At 43.9% G+C, this 21401-nt stretch overlaps 1 protein-coding gene across 2 annotated transcripts; it reads right to left on the bottom strand.

Moving 5' to 3' along the window:
- Window positions 1–10432: 10432 nt before the first annotated feature.
- On the bottom strand, window positions 10433–20355 carry LOC143272325 (pregnancy-specific glycoprotein 22-like). 2 transcript variants are annotated; one of them, XM_076566609.1, is made up of 4 exons: window positions 20087–20355; window positions 15295–15654; window positions 13694–14053; window positions 10433–10994 (listed from the first exon to the last, which is right to left on the bottom strand). In XM_076566609.1, exons 1-4 carry the CDS (start codon window positions 20148–20150, stop codon window positions 10711–10713), a joined length of 1068 nt encoding a protein of 355 aa, XP_076422724.1. In that variant the 5' UTR covers window positions 20151–20355; the 3' UTR covers window positions 10433–10710. The 2 variants fall into 2 exon arrangements, with proteins under 2 accessions (XP_076422724.1, XP_076422780.1); XM_076566665.1 differs by lacking the exon at window positions 20087–20355 and adding an exon at window positions 18679–18777.
- Between the last annotated feature and the right edge of the window lie 1046 nt (window positions 20356–21401).

Here is a 21401-nt window from a genome sequence, read left to right on the forward strand (position 1 = left end):
GGAGTCTAACCTCTCAAAGGTAGACTGGCATTTCATAAAGGAGATGAAGTCACCCACAAGCCAGGGAAGCTGAATTCCAAATACACCAGCAATTTCCAGAATTTAAAATCCTGAATCATGACAAGACACTGGCAGAATTCACGTTTATCTGGTACATGGAATACTCAAACCCAATGTGAGATCGAGCTGTAGGCCTTGTGTACATCCCACTTCACAAATGAGTCTGTCGGACATGCTAAACCTGTAGGCCAAAGATGATGCTCCAAGGTGCATAGAAACCTCAGGTGACTGTTCAGGCAGTTGGCTGTTTTTGTAGTAACTCATTTTTTAGAATGTTTTTAGAATGTCACTTGTTTGCACTTCCTGTTTTACTAGTTAATATTATTTCCTTCTCGGGTCTCTGAGGGAGTTGAAGATGAGATATTTATGGTTACAGTTTTCCTTGTTAAGAAATTTCAGAAAAGAATTTCACTAAGGAAGTGTAAGTTTATAGATTTCAAAGACACCATAAGATGCTTTTCTATTGCTAATACAAGATAGAATAGAAAGTGAATTAGGTACATTTTGGACTCAACAAAATAAGAAAGATAGAGAAGCAGTTTCTCTGAATTTGTCAAATGCAAATGGACTACACATTGTTGATTTATATTTTGCTTGTACATATTATATATAGTTATTGTACTTATTGTATATAATTTTTCTCATATTAGTTATAAATTTTCTTAATTTTAGTTAGACAAAAAAGGGGAAATGTGGTGATATTTTATTTGTGCTTTAATTAAGTTTGCCTTGAGATCAGAGGAAAGCCAGCCACTATAGTAAACATAGAAGTCAGAGAATGCACATCCTTAATCCTATCACTTAGCAGGCAGGGTCTCTGTGTGTTCAAGGTAGGGAACAGAGCCAAGCATGGTGACACATGCCTTTATTCCCAGTACCAACCATAGAGACCTAGAGGTATGTACAGACAGACAGAGGGTGACTGAGCTGTGTAGGAATTGGAAGTGAGGGAACTAGACTAAGAGGGCCAATGAGAGGGCAGAAAAGCAAGGCTATAAAGGCATGGGCAGACAGGAAGTAACTTGCATTTGGAATCTGCACAGTTGATGAGGTAAGGTTGGCTGGTGGCTTTCCCTATTTTCCTGATCTAAGGCTTTCACCCCTGTATTGGCTGGGTGGTTTTATATAATAAGACCATTTTAGAAATTCTTCTACCAAACACATAGGGAGAGACAGAGAAAGAGATGGAGAGAGTGAGACTGAGAAAGAATGAGAATAAGAGACAGATACTTAGCAACACAGAGACACAGAGAGGGAGACGCTATAAAGACAACCAGAGGTGGTTACCACACATTCCCACACTAGAACAAAGGGGATGAGACTCTCTCTCTCTCTCTCTCTCTCTCTCTCTCTCTCTCTCTCTCTCTCTCTCTCTCTGTGTGTGTGTGTGTGTGTGTGTGTGTGTGTGTGTGTGTGTGTAATTATTAGAATGATGTACAGGCTGTCTATATTCCTGCTAATCCAACAATGGATGGCTATGAACAGAAATTCCATACATCCAAAGGATGCTCAGTCAATGAGGCTGGATGTCTCAGCTGGTCTTCAGTAGATGCTGGAATCCAAAAGGAGTAGGCTCTAATGCCAGTGAAGGTGAACAAGCAGGCAAACATGCTAGGAAGGTAAGAGCAAGAAGGTAAAGCACAAAGACTTTATCTTTAGTGTGTCTTTACAAGCTTTCAGCAGAAAGTATGACCCAATTAAAAATGTGTTTTCCTGCCTCAACACCCAGGATAAAGGAGTGAGTCTTCTTGCCTCAAGATCCAGATAGAAGTGGTTCTTCCTACGTGGTGGTGAGTTCAAGGCCACATTGGAAAGAGCCAGGCATGGTGACACATGCCTTTAATCTCAAGAAGTGAGCCTTTAATCCCAGGGAGTGATGGCAAAACCAGAAAGATATATAAGGCGTGAAGACTAGAAAGTACAAACATTTGGCTGGTTAATCTTTTAGACTTCTAGCACCAGTTCAGCCGAGATTCATTCAGATATGAGGACTCAGAGGTTTCCAGTCTGAGGACACAAGATCAGCTGAGGAACAGGCAAGGTGAAGTTAGCTGTGGCTTGTTCTGTCTCTCTGATCTTCCAGTGTTCACCCCAATAACTGGCCTCAGGTTTGATTTTATTAATAAGACCTACGATTTCTGCTACATCTGACTCCCAACGTTCATAGTATGAATTCACAAAAAAGCTGCTTGCCTGTGGCCTTGTGGGCCCCTGCTCAGACCCGAGTTACTTTGAGCCAGTTTGGTGAAGCACACTGGCTGGATTTACTGAAGGAGGCAGAGGCATGAGGATCCTGAGTTTGAAGCCGGCCTAGGAATCTGGCTAAGGAGAAGCTTTGGCTGGGGCTCAACCACAAAGGTGGCAGTGGAATCATGGATGCAGCCACTGCCGCTCCCAGTTGCTGGCTGCTTCTCATTCCTGTTGGTGACTGCGGTAATGCTGCTACCTGGGACGAAGGGTTTACTGCTGCTTGTTCAGAGAATTGCCAGGACCATCATGTTACAAGAAAGCATCAACAAAGGTCAGTTTGGAAAAGTTTGGCAAGACAAATGGTGGGGAGAAATTGCTGTCATGATTTTCTCTTCTAGGGAAGAATGTTCATGGTTCTGAGAGACAGACATTTATCAGACTGTGATTACTCCAAACCACAGAGGAGACAAAAAGAAAAGTCTGCAGGGAATCATGACCATGCTTAACAGCAACTTTGAAATCTTTAAAAAGCTTAATGGATCCCACAATGACGATTCCACACAGACTATGATAAATCTATTAACACCATGGAAAGATCGACTTTGGACTACAAACTACTCAGAACAATTTTGAGATGGCAAGCTGAGATGATCCAGCCTGACAGACTACTTAAACAAGGACTAGAAACAAGCCCTGCACTTTCTCATTATGCAGTGACTGGACAAATGATACAGGACTTGACAATTAACCCAAAAACTTTTCTTTTCAGGATCCCTTAAAGATGCCTTCACCCCCAGAAAGCAGGAAGTAATTTTAAGAAAATGACACCCACATTCCCAAGAGGTTGGATGGGAGGTTTTTGGTGTTTAATAAGTTTTGGATATTGTCATTGTTTATGACGTTTGGTTACATGTTCTCAATTGGTGTACGGTGTGCTTATGTCTCCAGTTTTCACTTGTGTTCCTGGGGGCTGTTTTCTTGGTGAGGGGGCTGCAGAAAGGGCAGCTGGCCACTCTCTGAGGCTCCAATGAAGTGGGGGAAGGGGTACAGGATGTGGCCCCAGGGCTTGGGACTTGAGACCTGGTGTTATCAGTTCAGAGATGGGGCCTTACCTATTCCCAATCTAGGCAGATTGGTCTTTTGTCTGGTTTTCACTAGTGTCACAGGGGACTGTTTTATTGGTGAGGGGGGCAGGGGAAGGGTCAGCTAGCCCAACTCTGGGGCTCCAGTGGCTTGGGGGAGGGGTACAGGATGTGCCCCCAGGGCCTAGGGGCTAGGGAACTGGTCTGCCCAGTCCAGAGATGGGGCCTTACCTGTTCCTAATCTGGGCAGGTTGGGCTTATGTCTCTGGTTTTCTTTCTTTCTTTTTTCTTTTTTTGGTTTTTCAAGGCAGGGTTTCTCTGTGTAGCTTTGCACCTTTCCTGGAACTCACTTTGGAGGCCAGTCTGGCCTCGAACTCACAGATCCTCCTGCCTCTGCCTCCCAAGTGCTGGGATTAAAGGTGTGTGCCACCAGCACCCGGCCTGGTTTTCACTTTAAATGCCATATTCTATAGGTCTTTGAAGTATTTGAAGACCATCTATCTAAAATATATCTCTATATGATTGTGAAAACATACTTAACTATCTATAAATTTGATGATGATAGACAACTAACTACTGATATTTCTTGAATATCTTAAATAGTGTATAATAATAGTTTTCAAATATTAGAACTTTAGATTATATATTTTAAAACTGCATAGGTATAGTATCTTAAAAAAAAGTAGAAATATACAGACAGTATAACAAAATTGACTTTAAATTTATGTCAATAAACTAAAATCCATACCAATGTAAAATATTTTGAGATTAACAGTTGTTTTTAAGATTAAAGTAGATTCAATAGTCTACCCTTTCTTAAATCATGATAATCTACTCTTTTACCCATCATTTCTATATCATATCCCCTTTTCTTCTTTAGAAAGATACTGACTGTGACCATTAACCATTTATAACCAACCCCCCCTTCAATGAAAACAAACATTCATAAACAATATTTTGGGAATTTGGGTGTAGTTCCCATGACTGCTTCCTGCTGATTGTGGGTGTTGGTAATCTTTTTTTTTTTTTTTTTTGGTTTTTTGAGACAGGGTTTCTCTGTGTAGCTTTGCGCCTTTCCTGGGACTCACTTGGTAGCCCAGGCTGGCCTCGAACTCACAGAGATCCGCCTGGCTCTGCCTCCCGAGTGCTGGGATTAAAGACGTGCGCCACCACCGCCAGGCTGGTGTTGGTAATCTTATGGGGACCCTGAGAAAATTTACAATTATGGTAAAGTCCTGAGTGGGGTATTTTGTGCTGCTGGTCGATCTCAGCCAGAAGCATTGAAACTGTTTTGGATGCAGAACTCAGAAGAAACTGTAAGTGAGGTGTATTGAATTGTTGGATCATCTGGGACATCTATTTTATTGGTGTCCGGTCCACTTGTTCTGAAAATATAGAAACTTCTAAAGGTAGCATATGTATCTGCATCAATATAAATATAAACTGTATTGTATACAAACCAGTCAAAGATAATTTTTGTATTATATTGAGGCAGGTAAAATATATGTTACATGTCTTATAGTTACTTTAGGTTTATTTTCTCATGTCTGTATTTAAGATTTCATGGGGTCTTCCCAAATAAAATCTGATTTTTTCTTAATCCATAATAAATATATAGTTTCTCATTTCCTATGTAAACAAAAACAGAACCTCTTTTTTCAAAGTAACATATCTTCTGACTTAAACATTGCAAACAAGATTTTTCCAAAATGTACAGGTTGGTTTAATCCAGCAGCCTCTACAACTAAATGCCTCATAGCAGTTAAAAATCCCAAGACATCATAATAATATACAGAATCTAAACTGTCTATGTATTTCCATCTTTATTTAGCTTTTTTATATTATTTTATTTCCTTTTTAATGAATTTATTTTATTATTTTAAAACTATATATCTTTTTATGACTTTCTATACTTTCTCTTTTTTCTCTCAAGTCTGCACACATTTTTTAAAATAAGGTGACCCATTTAGAGGATGTTTCCTTCTGAATCTGTTTTATTGTATATCTATAATCTTTTTCTTATCACTGCTTTAAACTGCTAAGGAGGCAAGGACCAAAGTTGTGGCTTTGGCTATTGGCTCTGCCCTGCTCAGCTTCCTAACATGGCAGAGGTATCCAGGAGAGTTGCACTTATTCCCCCTAACTCTGAGGTCCATGATGCCATCAGGTAGCATGAAGCTGGCCCATAAACCTTTTTTTTTGTCTGTATGAGTAAATGATAAATCCACCATGCAGCATGCTGCGTGGTTTGGAGACACCTCTGCGTACGTAAGCAGGAATCTGTCATGTTATGCTGAAGCTAAAATGCTGCAGCATCTCTGTACTGTGGCCTGCATAAGAAACTAGGAAGCTGGGTTTTTTTGGGCGGTTGTTGTTGTTGTTGTTGTTGCTCCATTTATGTGTTCTAGAACATTTTTAAAGCTTTCTTTGGTCTTATGTGGGAATTCCTGCCCCATATGGGTTGCCATTTGTAAATATAGGCTATTCTGTCCCACCCAGTCCCACAGTCACTTTTAAAATAATCATTGAGAGGCTTAATATCAACTACAAATACATATTCACAGCACACAGAAATATATCCCAAAGCAACTACATATATGTCTCTATATAAATATGTAAAGAACATCATCTGGGCATTTAGTGTTGTTCATCTCTATATGTGTTTACATCAGAACAACTGGGATTGGATGACACACTAGAGGATCATCCCTGGAAATACTTAATCTCCCTCTCTCAATACTCAATACTTAATTGCCTATAGCTCTTCATTCAGGGGAGGGACCATCTCCATCCATGCTGCCATGTCAATTGGTGTTGTCATTTTCAGGTCTGTTTAGATGGACACATGGTTGACATTTCTTGGATGCAGCTTCCCTGGCATATATAGAAGACACAATCTCACATGACATGACATGGTTCTCTGACTCTTACATTTCACCACCTCTTCTTCAGAGATGTGCCCTGAGCCTAAAACAAGAGGATTACATTATATACAAAGATCAATTTGGGCTGGGGACGCTGTGGTGTTTCATTGTTCTCCACATTTGGACAAGTTTTGGGTTCCATTGGTGGCCTCCACCAGTGCAAAAAGAAGCATCTTGAAGAATGCTGAAAGAAACACTTGTCTGTGGGTTTATCTACCACAGGTTGGGATATATCCTGAATCTCAGATCTAGGTGTTAAAGCTACCATGTTCTTTCTCTCCACTGGGCTGGAGTTGATGATTGTAGTTAGGTCAAACAGTGCTGTGCAGACAACAGAGAGGAGATAGCCCTGTGTGGGACCTCTGACCCTTGCAAAGACATGTTTCCATGGGTGTTAGTCACTAACCTCCCTGCCAACCAGAATCACAAGAAAATAAATAAGAAAATGAATCATAGTCAGGTGCAAGAAGATCTAAGAAATCAGAGATAGTGGGGACTCCTTGCAGTAGGGGACGAACACAGACTTTTCATGTGTGAGCTGAGCTACAGAGCTTGATGGTAGACAGAGCAAAGACTGACTTGTAGGATGAAGTGCTGTGTCCCTCCAGATGTACTGTCCTCATCTGCTTAGCTTGGACCAAAGCTCTTCAAGGCTTTGCTGTCTAAGGCCATCCTACAGATAGTTGTTAATGAGAGTTCCATTGCACTTCACTGGGAAGCCTCACAGTCTGTCCTACAGACTTGACATGTAAATAGAAACCTCAGACAGGATACCAGGAACAGGCTTCCTTTCAGCTCAGTGGTCCAGCAGGACCACAACATGAGCCATGCTACTCATATGTTTCATGATGACTGACATGAGCCACTGGTTCCCTAAGGATGAAGAGTAAATATAGGAATGATCTAGGAATGTGAAGGAACAAGGTAGTGTTTACAACAGAACTACCTTTGAACTTACATGTTAACACCCCTTCTCTTAGACACATTAACCATATAGACAGCTGTCTTGAAGTTCAAGTAGAAACTGACGATCCAACCTCCAAAAACTAGAAGCAAGAACTTTCTAAAAATGACCTGATGGCCGATATTGCATAACAGGTGTGCTGGTTAGTGTGTGTCACCTGACAAGCTAGAGATATCTGGGGAACCTCAAGAAATTTCCTCCATCAGCATGATTTGTAGGTACATCTATACAGCATTAATTTAATTATTGATAGTCATGTGAGGGCACCTCCCACTGTGGATGGTAACATTACTAAGCAGGTCATACTGGGATATACAAGGAAAAGATAACTGAGGGAATGATGGAGAGCAAGCCAGGAGGCATTGTTCCTCCATTGTCTCTCTCTAAGTTCAATTGGTAAAAATAATGATACAAATAAAGAAAAACAGTAGAGAAAATTAAAGAATTAAAAGATTATTCTTTCAAGTTTTTAATGGTATTGATGGCCTTTAATTACATTAATTACATTAACTTTGTTTTTTTAAAGATTAACATTATTGGCTATGTGGTGGTCACACACACCTTTAATTACAGCACTTAGGAGGCATAAGGAGGTGGTTCTCTGAGTTTAAGAGCAGCCCAGTCTACAGAGCCAGATCTAGGAAAGCAAGACCTACACAGAAACCTTGTCTCAAAAAAATGAAACCAACAGAAAGATTAATAATACTAATACTAGAAGTGAAATTTGAGACCTTACTGCCTATTCTTCAGAATATTAAGAATTCCATTAGTATTCAATAGCTATGTGCAAACTGTTGAGTGAGCTAGATGAAGCAAATTCCTGAAAGCCCATAACCTAATGAGATGGAAGCCTGAAGAGACACAAAATTGATTCCATGTATAACACATACCTGAATCAATAAAGACATGTTTCAAAGTGCAGAGTTTTAATGATGAAACTAGCCAAACTAGGTATAGAGGGTAGGCCATGCAGGAGGGGCCATGTGGAAACCCACAGTAGACTCAGTATTAGGTGGGGACACTGACAACTTTCACTCAAACACCAGGATCAATACCAGGATGCTGCTGTGGCCAAATTTGTTCTGAATTCCCTTAGGAGTCCTAGACAGAACAAGTAGGCAAGACATAGAAATGAAAGGTGGCCAATCAATTGACTATGAAATATATATATATATATCCAGGAAAAAGGACCCTGTGCACGATCACATTGTACATGCCACTCTCAGGATGAAACACAAAAATCCAGGATAGCTAAAAGAACCCTGTACAGCATAGCAACCTCTGGAGGCATCACGATCCCTGACTTCAAGCACTACAATAGAGCTATAGTAATAAAAAAAGTTTGGTACTGGCATAAAAACAACAACATGTGGAGCAATGGAATCAAATTGAAGACCCTGACATTAATCCGTACAGGTATGAACACCTAATTTTTGACAAAGAAGTCCTCAATGGAAAAATCTCAAATGGCTGAAAGACATTCAAGGAATTGCTCAACATCCTTAGTCATCAGGGAAATGCAAATCACAAGGACTATGAGATAGCATCTTACAACTGTCAGAATGGCTAAGAACAAAAACAATGCAGACAGCTTATTTTCGAGAAAATGTGGAGGGAGGGGAACATTCCTCCACTGTTGGTGGGAATGCAAACTTGTACAGCCACTTTGGAAATCAGTTTGGAGGTTTCTCAGAAAATTGGGAGTCAATCTACCTCAAGACCCAGCTATACCACTCTTGTGCATATACACAAGGAATGCTCAATCATACCACAAGGACACATGCTCAACTATGTTCATAGCAGCATTATTTGTAATAGCCAGAACATGGATACAACCTAGATGCCCCTCAACTGAAGAATGGACAAATAAAATGTGGTACATATACACAATGGAGTAGTACTCAGCAGAGAAAAAAAATGACATCATGAGGTCTGCAGGCAAATGGATGGAACTAGAAAATATCATCCTAAGTGAGGTAATCCAGATTCAGAAAGACAAACATGGTATGTACTCACTCATAAATGGATACTAGATATAAAGCAAAAGATAACCAGATTGGAACCCACAGTTCCAGAAAGGCTAGCTAGTAAGGAGGACCCTAAGAAGGATGCATGGATCGTCCAGCACTGGAGAAAAGGATGAGATCTACATGAGCAAATGGGGTGGGGTGGGGTAATAGAGGGCAAGGGATGGGGGATGAGAGCTTAGGGGTACAGGAGGTTCGAGCTGGAGCAGGAACAGAGTGGGAGAGCAAGGAAAGAGGTACCATGATAAATGAAGACACCATGGGAATAGGAAGAAGAAGAGTTCTAGGGAGGTTCCCAGGAATCCACAAGGATGACCCCACCATAGACTACTGGCAATAGTGGAGAGGGTGCTTAAGCTGGCCTCCTCTGGTGATTGGATGGCCTAATACCTTAACTGTCATTGTAGAAATCTCATCCAGTGATTGATGGAAACAAATGCAGAGATCCTTGGCCAAGTCCAATGTGGAGCTCCAAGAGCCCAATGGATGAGAGAGAGGAGGGATTCTATGAGCAGGGGATATCAAGACTATGGAAAAAATACAGAGACAACTAGGCAAACTAGTGGAGACACACGAACTGTGAACCAATAGCTGAGAAGCCCTCATGGTACTGTACTAGGCCCTCTGGACAAGTCAGACAGTCGTTTAGCTTAAACTGTTTAGGGGGCATCCAGGCAGCGGGATTAGAACCTGTTCCCAGTGCATGAGCTGCCTTTTTGAAACCTAGTGCCTATGGTGAGACACTTTGCTCAGTCTTGGTGCAGAGATGAGGGGCTTAGACCTGCCTCAATTTAATGTACCAGGCACTGCTGATCCCCCATGGGAGACCTTGCCTTGGAGGAGGTGAGAATGGAGGATGGCTTGTGGGAAAAAGCTGGGTGGTGGGAAGAGGAAGGACAGGGGAATCTGTGGTTGGTATGTAAAATAAATAGAAAATCTCTTAATAAAAAAATAAAATAAAATAAATATTTAGGAACCAGTTATGTCCACAGAGAAACATGGACAGACTCTTCTGTCACTCTTCCTTCCTTCACATGGATGACTGTTGTGTAGAGAGGCCTTGATTTTAGGTAAAACTATTGGAACTTATGAGAGGATGGTAATCTCTATGCAAACAGTGCACCATTTAACAGGTGATTTACAGAATACAGAAGTTTGGGCAGTTCCTGAAATAAATCCCACACATTCTGAGGATAGATTATATATTTAATCCACAACTAAGCTCTTAACCCCTTCACAGTATTGATTACCATATTGATGTCCTTATTTTCCTTTGGAGACTAAGTCTCACTATGAATGCTGGCCTTTCTTTGTTTATACATTTATCCCAGGATTACAGGCTTGAGTCACCATATGGCTGTACCTGAGTGGTAACTGAAAGTTTTTTACCACATTACTTTTCCCCATTTTATACTCCATTGATAAAGAAATGCCTTCACTCTGTTGTAGGATGAGAGGAGAAGTTACTCATGCATCACGACCAGGCTGACAGGGAGACTGGTCTTCGAACTGACAGGGTTGAAGACCTCACACTTATACTCTCCAGCATCCTCGCTCCTGACAGGATCTATTCTGAGTCCACAATTCATGGGGGACAGGGACATCCTCTCTGTGAGCTGCAGACTCTGATTATTGAAGATCCAACGGATGGAGATTCCAATATCAGCTGAGAGGCAACTGAAGAGCACAGAGCTCTGTACTGTGACTGTGGAATCAGAGACTCCCAGCAAGGGCATTGTCACAGGCTCTGTAAAGAAACAGAGGAGTGGACACAATGACATTAGTCCTTCAGAGATCTCAACCAGCCCCCCTATAGATTACACTTAATCAAGCCTCCATGGTAGGTAAGTTAGAACTGTGACAATAATCATATCTTCTGCTTTGGATCTGTTCCCCATGGCCTGTGTGATCCTGATTCAAGCACTGTTACCTCTGCCTCCAGTTCACTATAATATGACAAACTGTGCATGATCATTGCCATGTGTATGAGTTAAGGTTAGGTGTGAGCAACGGCCTGACCTTGGGATCTGGGTGAGCTGCTCATATCAACATCATCTGTTACTCTTTGCCTATGGAAGAGAATTTTTTTTAAAGATTTATTTATTTATTATGTATACAATATTCCGTCTGCATATATTGCTACACCCCAGAAGAGGGCACAAGGTCTCATTACAGATGGGTGTGAGCCACCATGTTGTTGCTGGGAATTGAACTCAGGACCTCTGGAAGAGCAGTCAGTGCTCTTAACCTCTGAGCCATCTCTCCAGCCCCGGAAGAGAATTTTTTAAACTCAACCTCTTAGGACAGGGAGCTGCCTGGAGAAATGTCCCTTCTGTGTCTTCTCCTGAGGACCTGACACTCCTCTGAAGTCTCCCAAGACCATCAGAAGAGATGGATTATGTCCTGATTCCTGTCCACTGAGACTCACTCAGGAGGAGATGCCATTTGACCTATGAACTGCAGCTGTCACAGCAGTGCACAGCTGGCTCCACGCTCTATAGGACTTGGACAGTCAGTAAAGCCTTGTTCCCTCTCAGCTCTGACAGGAAGTCAAATTCTAGCCTTGAGGAGATGCTCTCTAGGGTCAACTAAAGTTGAGTCTATGACAGAAGTCTGGAGCCAGTGCTTCTTCCCTTACTGTATAGTAAGCTGGGCAGTGGTAAGTGGGTATCTACAGACTAAAAGAAAGGGTCGAAGGGAAGAGAGACAAATTTACAAATATGGAGATATATATTGTCTTTGGTAAAAAGGTAGAGCCCTGCATACTGAGAAGCTTAGGTGCATCAGTCAGTGAGGTAGGTAACAGTACCTGCCCAACTCAGATGAATAAGAAAATTACCTCCATGACCTCAGTGCATCTGAATGAGTCATACCCTCTGTGTAAAATCTCTCCCCAGATGTCTTCATGTTCACTGTCCTCACATGCCTGCTCACACACAGAATATGTGTGTGATGGGAGTGCCTTCTCCCACTTCTTCCTCTACAGACTGAGTCTTCACCTTCTGACCTCTTTGATCTTTTCCCTCTCTGGATGCAGTCAACCCCCGACTTCACTTAAAGATGGACGTCCTGGTCTGTATTTTAATCCACTAGAGATGGGGCTTTGTTAGGAAAAACTAGTTTGATCTTTCTAGAAAGTCCAGTGCCTGGAAAGGCTCAGATATATGTGAGAGGATAAAATAACGAATGTCCCAGGACCTTGAATATCCAGGTGTTTATGAAATTCTTCTATTTGGAGCTACTGAAAACTAGTTAAATCTCTAGCATACATTGCTATGCATGTGTGGGGAGTGGGCATGGATGGTTATGGGTGTGGGTGTTTGTGCAGGTGTATGCCATCCTATGTGTGTGCATGGGTACAAGTCACAGCACCTACACTGAAGTCAAGGGACAACTTGATGGTCCTGCCTGTGTCTTCTCTGTGTGTAAGTTTCAGTCCTCCAGACCACACAGTGAGCACAAGGCTGGTGATCATATCTGTGCCTTAGGACAACAACAACTTACCCCAGGGCTGTCCTCTGCTGTGTTCTCCCAACAGGTCCTCTGTAACACAGAATCCTAAATGAGCACCTAGTCTGCCCTGTGTTTTCAATGCTCTGAGAAGGTGAAATTGGCTCCCATGGGAAGGTGACACAGAAACACACTTCGGGGTGTTGTGTGGACTTCACCTGTTGTCTAGTGGTTACTAAGGGACCTGTAGCTTAAGTCTGGGTGCTGTCCAGTTCAGCAAATCTGTCACCGTTTGCCTATAGTGGAGAAAGTCTCCGGTAGGAACCCCAGAAGACAAGAAAGTCCAAGGAGGACATGTGTTCTCTGTTCTTCTTCTGGGGACTCTGAGCTTCCTGTGAGGTCACATAGTCCATCAGGACAGTTAGTTAATGGCATAGGCTCCTGACCAGCTATTCTTTCACTGCTGAGTCTCTGGAGATGTGCAGGTAGCCTAGCCCAACTGTGACTTACAAGGAAGTACACTGGCTGCTTCCACATACCAATAAAGCCTTGTTCCCTGGCAGTTCTAACAGGAAGTCAAAATGGAGAAGTGACCAAAAGCTCCCCAGTGTCCTCTGGAGTCTAGCCAGAACAGAGATTTGCAGCCAGGGCTTCCTGGTTCCATGGCTTCCTCATCTAGGACCTGCCTGATTCCCACAGTATCATTCTCAGGGATGTCTGTATAGTAAGAGATCCATGTATCTGGCCTTTAGCTGAATTTCTGGGACTCAGTTTACCCAGCACAGGACATCCTCTCTGCAGATAAATACAGGTGACAGGTTCTGATTTATTCCTGTTTATCTACCCTATGTGTGTCCTGCAATAAGGGCCTAAAGACAAGACTGGGGACACAATGCAGTGGTGGAGAGAGAGCGGGAAAAGCCCAGTTCTGACAGTTCAGTGTATAAAGTAGGATAAGCTACACCCAGCAGCTGCAGGCCATAGAGAGTCACTTACTGTTCACATGGAATTGCACGTGTGTCGTCACACTTCCCGAAACTCTGTTTAAAATTTGAAGTGTGTAATAGCCTGGGTCTTTTACAGTGACATCTTGGAGCAGCAGGGATCCGTTGGTGTACACTGTCTCTCTTCCACTGTGTTCAAGCCCCTGGGTGATGGAATTTCTGGTTCTGCTGTATTCTGTGATTTTAAAGACAGGACTGATATACACTCCTTTGTACCAGGTAAAGGCTTGCAGATCTTCTGGCAGATTATGGACTTGGAGAAGAACGCTTTCCCCTTCGATAGCATTCCGTGGCACTGGTTCTATGGTGAGTGGGCCAGAAGGGAGAGGGTTGCAGCAAGTACAAGAGGAAGCTGGAAGGAAAAAGAGAAAAAGCCATCCTATGGGATCGTCATGCTTGGTGGAAAGAAGGCGACCTCTGTCCTGAGTAGATGGGTTCATCACTCAGCCTAGAGATGCAGTTGTGGGTGTTTCTATCCCACTTTTATGGGAGGTCAGCAACATGACTTCCAGTCCCTCTGTACCCTAAATATGTCATTTCTCTCCATGGAACTCTCCCCTCAGGTGTTTACATGGCTGCCCCTCACTGCCCTCAGTCAGACATTGTGCACACTCATGCACACTGAGGTTTGAGGTGATGTCTCCTCTGACCTTTTCCTCTATACACCCTGGATCTTCCCTTTCTGACTTTTTTCCAAGTTTCCTTTGTGGCCTCAGTCAACCTCTGACTTCACCTTCTAGATGTCCTTGCTGCTCTGCCCTGAAGCCTCCAGGACTAGGACTGGATGAAGGCAGGAGCACTATGGTCTTCTTGGTAGGCTCGGGTATTGGAAAAGCCTGAGGATTAGACTGGCTGGCTTTATGTCAACTTGACACAAGCTAGAGTCAATTAGATAGTGGGAGCCTCAAATAAAAATGCCAAGAACAGACTGGCCTGTTGGAAAATCAGTAGGATTTTTTTTTATTGTTGATTGATGCTGGAAGGTCCAACCCAATGAGACCACTTCCATTTCTGGGCTAGTGATCCTAGATGACATAAGACAGCAGGCTCAAAAAGCCATGAGGAGCATGCCAGGGAGCAGCACTCCTCCATTCTCCCTGCTTCCATTCCTGGCTTTTATTTAAGAAACTTTCCTGTTCAGAGCTACTAAATACCACAGTTTGACATGCACTGCAAAAAAACCATCATTCCCTGTCAACTCTGAGAGGAAGTAACATACCATACCAGATAAATGCTCCCCAGGTTCACATGTAGTTGAGTAGGAGATGACAGGGACCAGGACTTCCTGGTACTCACATCTCTGTGAGGTTGCTATGGTTTCCTCACATGTATGACTAGAGCCTCAGGAGACTGAGCTGACTCTGATATCTGGGCTGAGTTACTTTCTATCAAGTTCTTTCTTAATACAAAGGGGATCCAGACAATGGAGCCTGATCTATGGTCTTTAGACTCCACCATGTGTTTCCTGCACTAAATGTTCAAACCCCTACATGGGGACCCAGTACAGAGGGGAGGTTGTCACAGGCCAGGCATGACAATCCTGTGTGTCTCATCCCCACTTGACACAGAGAATGACCACAGAGAATCACTTACGGTCCACCTGAAGTTGCACATGTGCTGATTCTACTTTCACACCTCTACTCATATGCTGTAGGGTGTAGAATCCCATGTCTTCACATGTGACATTGTGGAGCAGCAGGGATCCATTGCTGTACACTGTCTCTCTACCGCTGTGTGCAGGGCCCAGCATACTTGAATTCTTCTCTGCTATGTGTCTGGCGACTTCCAATTTCTTGAAATAAATCACACCTTTGTACCAGAAAAGGACTCGAAGATTCTCTGGGAGATTGTGAACAAGTAGAAGAACGCTTGACCCTCCTGCAACCCTGGGTGGAACTGATTCGATAACGAGCCGGGCAGAGGTGTGAGGGCACCCATGGGTGAATAAGTTGTCTAGAGGGAAAGAGAAAGATCCAATAATATTAATACCTTTGTATTTGGCCAAAAAGGGGACATGAGAAGGTGTGTCCATTGTTCAGCCTAGGTGCATGGGTAGCTGTCTCCCTGTCCTACTTGCTGGAGGTCAGCAGGTGACCTCTGTATTCCCAGAGTCCCTGATTTATCATTCCCACCATATGGCACTATTTCCTCAGGTGTCAACATTTCTCCAGCTCACTGCCATCAGATCCCTGCTCACATTTACAGTGGAGTGCTGTTGGCCTGATGTCTGCCTGACCAACCTCTTCCCTACAGACCCTGTGTCTTCACTCTCTGACCCTTCCTACCACTTTCTATTCCTCTTGTGGTTCCAGTCAATAGCTGACTTCACCTTCTAGCTTCTTTACTGGCCTGTCTGTCAGTCAATAAGCAATGGGGTTTTATGAGAACTGAGATTTTCTTATCTTTTGAAAGAAGTACTGCCCATAAAATCTCAAATACCTGTGGAAAATGAATGAATGATGTCCCAGGACCCTGTATGCCTAGGGAATTATTTAAGAAATTCATAGGTTTGGGGGTACAGAGTTCAATTTTTCCATTTGCTATAATTTTTTTTACACTCACTTGTATTTGTGTGTGAGATTGTGTGCAAGAGCTTATCTCAGGGTGTGTAAGTGAATGTGGGACAGGTACCTATATGGAGTTGAGAGAACAGTTGTGTTCATTGCTTCTCAGGGTGAGAGACAATGAAGCAAATGCCTATATTCCCTCAGTCATATCACTGATCAACACCAGCTTGATTTTTTTAATATAACAAGTCACAGCTAAGAACATCAGTCTTCAGAATATTGTGGTCATAGTGAATAAATTTGGATATTCATTTACTTTCTTTGGTAACTGTTTCTTGTTCACTGAGAGCTTCCTGCAACTGAGCCTCTGTCTGGACCTGTGTCTTCTCACCTACAGACCCCGAGACTCATCTCAGCTTCTTTTCCCCCTTAGGAGACTCCAGAGAGTAGGTGAGCCCTCTCCTCTCACAAACCGTTAACTCATGATCTCCTCCCCTGTGAGCCGGGGCTCCTGAGCGTCTGACATGTTGCAGAGAGGGACAGGGGTACCTCCATTGTCTCAATGGGCTTATCTGTTCTTGTCCTGAGTCACCTCTGCTTCAGCACAGTCGCCAAGATTTCTGGTCCTTTCCCCTTCTAGCTGAGCCTCCTTTCAGGAAGGAGCACCTCCCAGAGTCCCATGGGTTGTGAAGGGCTTTCTGTTCAAAACCATGCTCTGCCCCTCCACTCTCAGTCCTGTCTCTATCCACCTCTTTCTTAATGGTTCAGTCCTGCACACCACACAGTGATCAAAAGAGCTAATGAGCATCTCTGTGCCCTGAGAGAACAGCAGCTCACCCTGGTGCTGTCTTCGGCTATGTCCTGGCCCTGGGTCTATCAGAATCAAGAGAGGGCCTCTGTACTCCCTGTGTGACAAAGAAACCCAGCTGGGCCCCCAGTTTGCCCTATGTTCTCAATGCTCTGGAAAGATGGAACTTGACCTAAGCAAGAAAGTGATGGAGATGTGTGTAAAGCTTCAAAGAACTATTTGAGTGATGCATGGAGAAGAGGACAGATTCATTATCACAGCAGTCCTCAGTCAGGATGCTGACCCAGGACAAAGGCCCGAGAGCAGATGTGTCAGGAGCCTCACATTCTGGTTGTGTGGGAGGAGGTGACATGAATCCTATAAAGAGAGCTCTGGGCTTCACCACCTCATGAAGGATTTTATGATGATGGTCCTACTTCCTTTGCTGACTGAACTGTGTCATGAATCTGCCCATGGCTTCTTGGATGCCTTGGGCCTCTGTCTAGGTGAATCCCATGGGATAACCTACCTTTCCCAAAGGAAATGAATCAAGGGGGAGCTGAACATGAACCCCTGGCAGGGTATCAGACACAAAAAGGAGCCAGAAGGTCTGGGAACGCTGTGACACTGACCTCCAGGTCTGTAGGACAGGAGTAAAAGTCAAGAAACAAGTTCCTAGTTAGGTAAATGTGTTCCCCAAGTGTTGATTGTGTGTCCTGATGCTCCCGCTGTTGATCACTGGGGGGAACTGCACCTCACATCTGGGGAGCTGTCCATCTCAGTAGAGCCTGTAGCCATTTCCCTGCAGGAGAGAATTCCCTGAGGTGGACCCCAGAGGACAAGAACTTGTCAAGAGCACCTGTGTCCTCAGTCCCTCTTCTTTGTGATGCTGACCTTCCCTTGAAGTCTCATAAGCCCATCAGGACGGTTAATGGCCTAGGTACCTGTCAAGCTACGCTGTCCCTGCTGAGTCTCTGGAGATGTCCAGAAAATTTAGCCTAACTATGGCTTTCCAGACATTGCACTAGCTGGTTCAAGAGAGCACAAGACTTTGACTAGTAGAAAACTCTGTTCCTGACCATAAGGAAGTCAAAATACAACCTTTGAAAAATGTTTCTCTGCCCGGGCAGTGGTGGCACACACCTTTAATCCCAGCACTCTGGATTCAGATCCAGGCGGATCTCTGTGAGTTCAAGGCCAGCCTGGTCTAGAGAGCGAGATCCAAGACAGGCACCAAAACTACACAGAGAAAGCCTGTCTCAAAAAAATTTAAAAAAAAAGAAAAGAATGAAAATGACTTACTATACACACCGTGGTCCTTGCTTCCAATTGTCTGCAAGGACTCAGATCTACTGCTGTTATTCTCCACCTTGCATGTCTTGCACTCAAAGCCCAACATGGGGACACATGCAGAGGGAAGATAGGCACAGGCCAAGGCTGAAGATTCCGAGTGTGTCCATAGAATAGCCCCACCCAGTACCTAGAGTTCAATAAGAATCACTTACTGTGCAGGGCAGTGGTGGTGCACACCTTTAATCCCAGCACTCTGGATTCAGATCCAGGTGGATCTCTGTGAGTTCAAGGCCAGCCTGGGCTACAGAGTGAGTTCCAGGACATGCTCAAAAGTCACACAGAGAAACCCTGTCTTGAAAAACAAAACAAAACAAAACAAAAATCACTTACTGTACACATGGAGGTACATGGTTGTTATTGATACAGTTCATCCATGTTTATTTATGGTCTCTAGGGTGTAGAATCCTGTGTCCTTATGGGTGACATTCTGAATCCACAGGGATCCGTTGCGGTACACTGTCTCTCTACCAACGTGTACAGGCCCCAGCACAAATAAATTGATGTTCAGTGCATAGAGTGCAATTCTGTGTTTCATTTTTGTCAGCCTTTTGAACCAAGCAAAGGCTAGAAGATTCTCTGGCAGATTGTGGACATGTAGAAGGACATTGTCTCCTTCGAACACATTGAGTGGCACTGATTCAATGGTGACTTTAGCAGTGGTGGCTAAATGACAGCAGATTAAAAGGGAGGTTAGAAGGAAAGAGAGAGAAACATCAATATTGAGCGAATGTGATCATGACTCAGCTTAGGTGTATGAGGAGGCCTGTGAGCACACTCCTTGATGGAAGTGTACAACATGACCTCCAATCCCTCTGAGTCTCTTATGGAGTCTTTTGCTCACTATGAAATAATTTCCTCACTTTTCTGTCTGCTCCCCCTACAAGTGTCTCCATATCCCTCCTGACTTAAAGAGTATTTGGTGTGAGGAAGCCACTCTGACCTCCTCCTCTAGAGGGTCCTCATGTTCTGACTCTTTTCTCTGTTCTCTTTGTGTGTCAACTCCTGACATCAGCTTCTCCATACACTGACTTACAGTCTGATAGAACCATGGCTTCTGGGAACAGGGATTAGTGTGACCTTCAGGAAGATTCATTTCCTGAAAAAGATTCAGGCACCATTACAGAAAGGAGTGAAAGAAGGAACATAGGAAGGTAGGAAGTAAGGATGTCTCCGTGGTATTATCTACATAGGTCATGGTTTGGAGTGAATGGCATTAATTATAATCAAGTTTGGTTTAATTTTTTAGATGTATTTATATACTGTGTATATATTTCTGAAGGCACATGTCTCAGTGTGCATGTGTGCAGATCCATGCCAGAGCCCCTACATAGAGGACAGAGAAGAACCTGCAGGAGTCTGTTCTCTCCATCTACCCTGTGGGAGCTGAGGACTGAATATAGGTTGTCAAGTCTCCACACACTGAGCCATCTCCCTGGCCCATCCCTGTTGATTTATATTTGGAGTCACCCTGCCATGACTGGGGACATCAGGCTTCAGAACAAGGCAGTCAATGTGACTCACTTTGAATAGGGAGTGGTTGGGGCTTCTCTCCTCCTCTCATCACCTCCTGTCCACTGAGAGCTTCAGAATGCTGAGCCTCTGTCCATCACTGTACCTTCTGACCCGTGACTGCAAACAGAAACCTCGAGTCTCCTCTCAGGTACCTGTCCCCTTTAGGAGACTCCAGCCTGCTTCTGAGTCCCCCTCTACACCAATAGAAAGAAAATGAGTATTTTACCTGTGAGCAGGAGCCCCTGCCAGGAGGTACAGCCCTTGCAGGGAATCATAGAGGACACCTCCATCTCTCTTCTCACTGTGCCGTCCTCCCTCTGAGGAGAAGAGCTTCAGTTCCAACAAAGCTCCAGCCCCTGCTGTCCTTCCTTCCTCTGAGCTGAGTGTCCTTCCAGGTAGGAGCACTTCCCACAATCCAATGGGCTGTTGGTTGTTGGATCTGTGTCCAAGACACTGCTCTGTCCCTTCCACTCCCAGTGCTGTCTCACATGCCTCTCAACTGTTCTCTCTTATGTTTCACCTCCAAGCAGCACATTGAGCAACAAGGCTGATAAGCATCCCCATGCCCTCAGAGAACAACCACTCATCTCATGCCTGACATCTGCTCTGTCCTGGCCTTAGGTCTGTCCGCACGTAAGAAGGAGCCTCTATCCTGCCTATGTGTCTTTGTGACACAGAGATCCAGCTGAGCATCTGGTCTGCCCTGTGTCCTCAGTGCTCTGGGAAGGTGAGATTTACTACCTGAAGGAAAAGGACAGTCTTTGAGGACTGCAAAGGGACTAGCTAAGTGATGACTAGGGATGAAGATCAATCCTGTATCACTAATGTCACCAGTCAATTTCCTGATCCAGGAGAATGTCCCAGGAGCCATTGTGTGAGGAGTTTCATGTCCTCAGTGTTGGGGTAGAGGCAATCTGTGTGTTCTTGAAAAGTCTGTTAGCTCCATCTTTCTATGAAGGGCTTCAATGTAAACTTCAGCATTATGTGTTGGCTGAGCTGTGTTCGGTGAGGCCATGCCCCCTGCCCCCCGATCTTCCTGGGTCACATTTGCCCTTTGCCTAGGTGATTCCCTGGTAGTAATCCTGTCTTCCCCTATGAGAGATGCCAAAAGAGGCGACTTTAGGGTTCCCCATGTGTTCTCAGAAAAAAGGAAGCAGCCAGTAGATCTCAACAAAGTCTAGGAAGGAAGCTCTGGGTTAGTGGAGACATGGATAGACATGAGTTGGCTAGGCAAGATCATGATTCAGGAAACAATTTTCTGATTTTTAATGGTGTGTCCTGATATCACCCCATGGAGATCACTGGGAGAACTGCAATCTCCTGTCTATTGCTACAGTAGGCATGGTCAACAAGTCAACAGTGAACTTCCCTGATACCCTCAGCACAGGTGGGATGTAGGGCCTGTCATCAGGTTCACTGTGCTCTTCAGAACTCCCATTTCCTTCTAGTGTAGGTTGGATCTACACAAGGTTTCAGATTTTTCCTAGGAAGTCCATAAGTTGAAATAGTGTACATCCCGAGGATAGTACCTTCAGAAGGAG

This window comes from Peromyscus maniculatus, chromosome 1 (assembly GCF_049852395.1).
Source record: "Peromyscus maniculatus bairdii isolate BWxNUB_F1_BW_parent chromosome 1, HU_Pman_BW_mat_3.1, whole genome shotgun sequence".
Lineage (NCBI taxonomy): Eukaryota > Metazoa > Chordata > Mammalia > Rodentia > Cricetidae > Peromyscus > Peromyscus maniculatus.